The sequence below is a fragment of the Eimeria mitis genome, genomic scaffold (genome assembly GCF_000499745.2).
Source record: "Eimeria mitis Houghton genomic scaffold, Emh_scaff1590, whole genome shotgun sequence".
NCBI classification, from domain to species: domain Eukaryota; phylum Apicomplexa; class Conoidasida; order Eucoccidiorida; family Eimeriidae; genus Eimeria; species Eimeria mitis.
In genome coordinates, this window is record NW_013569887.1 from 2,527 (window position 1) to 9,101 (window position 6,575).

General features: G+C 53.3%; 2 protein-coding genes across 2 annotated transcripts in view; one reads left to right on the forward strand and one right to left on the reverse strand.

Annotated features, from left to right (window-relative positions):
- The window catches only part of EMH_0040160 (uncharacterized protein), a gene marked incomplete at both ends in the record, with an annotated part of 2,543 nt that extends 1,789 nt beyond the window's left edge, over positions 1-754 (reverse strand). Inside the window, one exon of the mRNA XM_013495470.1 lies at positions 1-754. Within this exon, the coding sequence (XP_013350924.1) occupies positions 1-754 (754 nt within the window).
- Positions 755-941: 187 nt separating this feature from the next.
- EMH_0040170 (potassium channel tetramerisation domain containing protein, putative) lies at positions 942-3,663 on the forward strand (the record flags this gene model as incomplete). Its single annotated transcript, XM_013495471.1, has 7 exons — positions 942-1,093; positions 1,345-1,440; positions 2,044-2,128; positions 2,272-2,416; positions 2,555-2,900; positions 3,093-3,228; positions 3,370-3,663. The coding sequence occupies 7 exons, from the start codon at positions 942-944 to the stop codon at positions 3,661-3,663; spliced, it is 1,254 nt and encodes a 417-aa protein (XP_013350925.1).
- Positions 3,664-6,575: the final 2,912 nt, after the last annotated feature.

Sequence of the window (6,575 nt, forward strand, 5' to 3'; positions counted from 1 at the left end):
CCTTCTGCTGGTGCTGTTGCTGCTGCTGTTCCTGCACAGATGTGCGATAAAGTTTAACACAAGCGGATGAAGTAGCGGAGGCATATATCTGGCCTTCCGTATCTGCATCCTCCCACCACAAACTCCCTTCCTGCTGCTGTTGCTGCCCCTGCCGCTGCTGCCTCTGCTGCACTAGGAGGTGAGTTATCTGTGAAACGCCCCTATGACTCGTGGTAACCGCCAAGTCGTGAAAAATAACCTTCCTGCCGTCTCTTCTGCAGCTGACGCAGCACCTGCATAAGCCACTGCTGCTGCTGTCCAATACAGAAACAGCCGCAGCAGTACTCGTCGACGCCCGCTGCAGCAGGCGCCCCCCAATTGCTGCTGAAGATACCGTCTCTAAATGAACTGCACTGCAACGCCGAGGGCGACTGAAGGCAGCCTGAAAAGCTGCAGCAGGCCCCTGGTGGAGGCTACAGTAGCAGGAGCGGCTGCAGCTGCTGCCTTCGCCCCTGCTGCTGCCGCCACTGCTGCTTCTGATAGACGTCCCCGCTGGAACTTCGGGCTGCTGCAGGTTCAGCAGTAGCATAGCTTCGGTGGACATCAATACGTCCTGCCGGTGCACATTCCGCAGCATCTGTTGCTGATGCCGCTTCGGTTGTTGCTGTCGCTGCTGTGACCATCGCTGCTGCTGCCGTGCAGTGCTCCCGAGCTCAAAGCGCTGGTAACGAGCTATGCCTGACTTGCAAACCCCTCGGGACAAACGAAAGATCATTTTAAAGTTGCTTCTGTCTAATCTGGCTTCTTGCCGCCACCACTGCTAAGGTGCCTCTCCTGTATCTGCTCTAAAGAAAGCAGTGGCGGCGCTGTAGTCAGCAGCGCCTAACGAGGATGCATCTACCATCCNGTATCTGCTCTAAAGAAAGCAGTGGCGGCGCTGTAGTCAGCAGCGCCTAACGAGGATGCATCTACCATCCTATCGAAGTCAGAAGGAGCCGCTGGGCCTCTTTACCGTAACACGTACTGCTGTTTTTGTTGCTGCAGCGGCGGTCTTAGGGACAGCAGCAGTTGCTGCAGCAGCAGCGTACGAAGGCGTCCGTCTGCAGCCCATCCGGTGCCTTCTAGTGCTCTACAACATTTTCTGTTGGTGTGATGGATGGGGGTTCGGTCAATCGTAAACCATAAACCCTAAGCCATGAGTCCTAAAATGGAAGACACATGTGCAGGTATCGAGGAGGGCGCCGACCCCCACCGGCCGTTGTGGAGTTTCACCCTTCAGGGTCCCTCACGGGGGCTTATGGACAAAAAACGCAAAAGACGAATTATTAGCACCCGCCTTCAATGTTGAGTTGCCTTGTTTCGCAGGAAGGCTGCAGCGGAAGCAGCTGGTGCCGTTGCTGCAGCAGCAAAAGCAGCAGCAGCTGCAGCTGCAGCAGCGGTCTCTAGAGAGAACCAGATGTGGTAAGCGGTCTTTGGTGCAGTTGCCACGGCTTCTCCCTACCCTGGTTCATGAAACGTTTCGTCGTTCCTATTGACCATTTGTGTTAAATGTATGTGGCTCATAACCACCGAAAGAAGTTGCAGGGGCAGATCCGCTGCCGCCTCGCGGGGCTGGGACCGCAGCATCATAGCAACCGCCGTGAAACAACAGTAGCAGCGACAAGAGCTGCGGGACGAGCGACAGCGGCCTTCTCCTTCTTTCACTCGCATATTTTGTGGTTTTCTACGTTTTCTGTCCAGAGGTAACAGAAATTCGCTGTGACGTGCACTAGCGCGACCTCTGCAACGGCAGTGAGCCGTCGCTGCTGCCGTCGCTGCTGCTCGCCGGCCTCTGCCCATTGTGCAGCGCCAGCAGTAGCAGCAACAGAATTCGCAGATCCAAACGCTCTTTCTCTCAGTTGTCGATGCTTGGAGAAGATTTTGGCACCTCTCCTCTACGAACGGCAGGAGCAGCAGCAACGCCGCCACCGCAGCGTGATATTGGCGGCTTCTAATACTCTTGGTCTCTTGAGGAGTAGCCAAAAGGACATAAGGGCTCACCTTGTGTGGTTGTTGGTGCTTCAGTGTCATTTTGGTCTGGAGCCGTTCCTGGGATCGGGATCGTGTGCCAGCTTGGTGCCCCAGCGGCTCTCTTTTGTTGGGTAGCACGGTCAGCAGCAGAAGGGGAGGCAGCAACTGAAACAACAACTTCGAACCTTCACTATGCGCTCGGATCACTGTACGCGGCAGCAACTTGACTCGCAGGCGCGGTTGCAGCAGCAACAGCAGCCGGGGCTGGGCGATGTGTTGCAGGAGCAGCTCTCACAGCCGCTCTTGCGGCAACCCCACGAATTGACGGCAGAGCAGGCCTGCGAAGACCACCAGCAGCAGCAGAAGCAGCAACAATATATTTATGAGGAGCTTCAGCAATGCAGCTCTCAGAGTTCCGCCCGAAAGGGTAAGAAGGCCGCCTCAACCTGTGTGAACGCCGGTCGACGACGAGCTCGTTGTTGTTGCTGCTGTTGCTGCGACTGCACAAGCGGCAGCAGCAGCACGAGGAAATGTTGCTGTGTCCAGAATGCCCTTCCTGCTGAAGCTCTGAGCAGCAAAGTTCTGCTCAACGTTGGGGGGCGTGTATTTGCCACAACGTATTCAACTCTGAGGAACTTTGGCCCGCATTACCTCTCGCGGTGTCTGTCTCCCCCTTGGAGACAGGGTGAGACACGAGAAGTATTTATAGACAGAAATGGAGACAGCTTCTCGTACGTTCTGGACTTCCTCAGGAATGGATGCCTTTGCTGCAGCAACCAACCTTGGCTGTTGCAGCAGCTGCTGCTCGAGGCCCGTTTCTTCTGCATTCGCCCCCTTGAAGAGGAGATTGAAGAGAGACTTAGGAAAATAAGGCTAGAGGGAGTGGCAGTAAGATGCGAGGAAGCAGGCAGGTGCGTAGGGGGTTCTTAGTCTCCTGTCGGGACTTCTCTGTCTCTGCGTCTGTGCAGCCTTAGCTATCCCATGCTACATCTTTGTGTACACTAAACTGCAATGACTGCTGTAGGAGTAGCGAATATTAAACGCACTACACGTGTTATTATTTCCACTTTTAAGATTACGTCTGCATGGACTTTTCATTGCAGGCTCGCGGCAGCAGCGGCTGTGGGATCCGGCCGACCCCAGGATTGTTTGGCAAATCTCATGCCTCTTGACTCTCCCCTGCTGCAGAAGCAGCTACTGCACATGAACCATTGCAGGGACTCTGAGGCGAACAGCCTTGTGAGGAGGCAGCTACACTACTGCGGATGTTACCGTTGCTGCTGTTGTTCCTGCCGCTGTTGCTTCTCGCTCGTCCCTCCTCCGGTGCTTTAGGGATAAGCCATTAAGCCTTCACTTTTGTTCTTGTTACTACGTCTGCAGGGCCGCAGGAGCAGCCGTAGTAGCGACGGGGGTAGCAACTCGGGAAACAGCGAGAGCGACTGCTGCAGCAATGTTCGAGAGCCTCTTAGTACTGCAGCGTCCGCAGGAGCAAATACACCAGGGGAGACACCACAAGAACGGGCTAAGCTTGCGCAGATTGCAGCAGCAGCCGAGCTTGCCGCGCGGGCTGAGTCCTTAAGGCGCTCCCTCGTCAATGATGACCCCGAACCGCCCGAGCCTCAGGTCGTCAAAGACTTGGGGGAGAGGGTGCTGCTTACAGACGAAGATTTTTGAGCAAAGCAGCACCACCTTCAGCAGCAAATGCACCGTAATACCGGTGCTACAATGTTCACTTGTGTCACACTGTTTTGGCCGTGTGCTTGTTGCTAGCGGCCGCCGGCAAATGCTGCCACAGGAGACGCGGAAGCGTCTTTGTCAGTCTTCTTTATGAGGGGCGGACAATCGCCTGAGATTGCTGTCCTCTCGAGTGCATGCGTATGCACATACACGCACAGCTGTCTTTCACTTACAGCGTCTACACTGGTTCATTGCTTACACGCTATCTTGGATGTATGTAGCCGTAGATCTGTCTTCTGCCAGAAAGAGCAGTTGACATCGCATTGTACTCCGTAGCATCGGTAGGTGGTGCTCCTCGTGCAACAGAAAAACTAGCAGATTCAGTAGCAGTAACAACAATTGACCGGGCGAGTTCCATGATAGCCTTGCTGCGCTGCGCTTTGACCCGCTGGAAACTGCTCATGCACACGTGTAGAAATGCCATGAAGTGCAACCGCATACAAGCACCTGTGGGTGCGCATGCATGGCCATGCTGCACTTACCTTGTATGGGTACGTGCTGAGCAGAAGCGCATCGGCGGTTGCTGTTGTGCTTGGCACGCTCATGTTGCGGCGGCGCAACATCAAAAGTTCCTTCGTCAATGTTGTCTTCTAGAGTTTGTAGTATCCTTTGCCTTTGAACAACTTGTCAACCCCACCTGTAGACGCAGGCACCAGAGTTACTGTCAACTTGCTCACGGGATTAGGTATAGATCATCGTAGTTGAGCAAACCGGCTGCGAGCGGAGTAGCCCCGGTCGCAGAGCACTGCAAGCGTGTTCAGCAGATGTTGGAAGCTGCTTTTCAGCATTTAAGTAGGCAGGGGAGATGGCCTGTAGACTTCGTCCGGAGGCATCACTATATAGGTGCATCTAAAGGAGCAACTGCACCACTGGGGAGGGCGTTTTACACCCTAAGCGTCCGCCGGACTATGCATGAGGCCGCATGTGTCAGAGTGTAGTTATATTCACTGTTGTTTCTTAACGCCATTCAAGTTTAGTAGGGCCACACTAGGTGAGTATATGGTTCATTTGCGTGGAGATGTACATATTACAAAGATGCTGAAGTGAGCGGGCATGCGGTGCTTTCTATTTAAAGAGGAGCTGCAGCAGAAGGCTCCGCAACGCAGTGCTGGCAGGCACGGTTTCCTCTCGAACTTCAGGGGCCGNAGGAGCTGCAGCAGAAGGCTCCGCAACGCAGTGCTGGCAGGCACGGTTTCCTCTCGAACTTCAGGGGCCGAGCATGTGCGCTCGCTAGAATAGAAGGCAGGAGGCGAAGCAAGCATTTTTGGGGCTGCTTCCAAGCAACCCAACAATCCCACCAGGTAACTATTATAAGAGGAGCTGTTGCTCTTATCCGAGGACAGTTGTGAACTGCTCAAAAATACTGAAGAGAAGGTTCTCGCTGAAGGGAAGGGCTTCCATAGAGCAGCTGATATCTCCAATCTAAAGGCTGATGCGCGCTGCGGCAAAAGGGCCTGGGGCTGGTGCGAGATGAGACGGCAAGTGAGTTGCAATGCACCTTGTTGCAACGGGTGCTGGAAGACAATCCCACACTTAAGTGCAATTGAGCCCTCCTTGCTGTACATAGTACCGGTGTAAACAATTGTTGAATAATTAATTGACCCTCCAAAGCCAGCCAGCCCCCATTTAGACGTACACGTACAAATTCCATGCACACCATGCTATCACTGTGGTCGCTGGAGTACTGGGATCCCTTTTACACTAGGAGCTTGAGTTGCAACCTTCGGATAAGCTACAGAAGATCGAAGTAGTAAGTTGCAGGCCAGCGACCCAATGCACTAGCCCTTCAAAAGGGGAAAGAATAATGTGTAACATAAAACTGCGCAATGGAGCTTCCTTGTCTTGACCTGCATGCCGCCCATCGCCTAATAGGTCAGGCCCAAGCCAAAACCCCATACGAGGAACTGCATGAGGGGAACATCTGCACTCGACTGCCATTGTGACTGATTTAACGGAGCACAAAACTGGGTGATTTGTATGCGGCCAACCCATGCGGGACCTGCCGGCTTCCTGCAGAATGCTAAGCCCGGAATCAGCAACATTTCAAGGCACTTGGATTCAGAGGGAGGCTACAAGTGGATCCCCTTAATGCTTGTATTGAAACATTTTGCTTTTGTTTAACGCAAACAGTATAGCCCAAATCACAAACTTGAGAACTCCATAACCCAAGAGAAATGCATTTCTGGCAGCGACGGAACTCCTGTTGCCGAAGTAGCTGTAACTGCCGCCCTAACAGGTAATAGGGGCAACATGAAACGCTGCGAGGTCTCTGCAGCTGCACCTAGATCGCGGATCCTCAGTCGAGATAAGTAATGCGCTTCGTTCGCCTTCGTGCTCAGTCTCCGCGATACGAATGCGGCCGTGTTCTTCAGGCGTTGCTTTTGATTCGATGGTGGTTGCTTATCTGTCTACTACATACGGTTCTCCCTCTTGCACTTTGTGTGTAACGTATTTATTTGTATGCCAGCGGATTCGGGCAGCATGAATAGCGCAGTCTGTTGAGGTTGTGAAATGTTTTTATCCCTCCATGAAGGTTGGGAACTTAGAGACAAACAAGTAGGAAACAATTGTCTACGGTGTTTCTGCATGCAGCAAGGCGGGACTGGATATGCTTGCATGTGGGGTCGCCTTGCAGCAGGCGTTGCAGCAAGTAGTTTTGCAAGAGATAAGAGCCGCATCATTTACGCACCAGCTTTACGAGCCTGCGCCATTTCGTGGAGAATGCCTGGAGAATGAATGGAAAGTCAGTTGACTCTTGGTAACCTTTCTCCCAATCAGTGTGACTATACGGCAGCTCATGAATGTCCTTGCCTTTGCCTGACGACTCTCGTTACACCTAGTGCCACTGC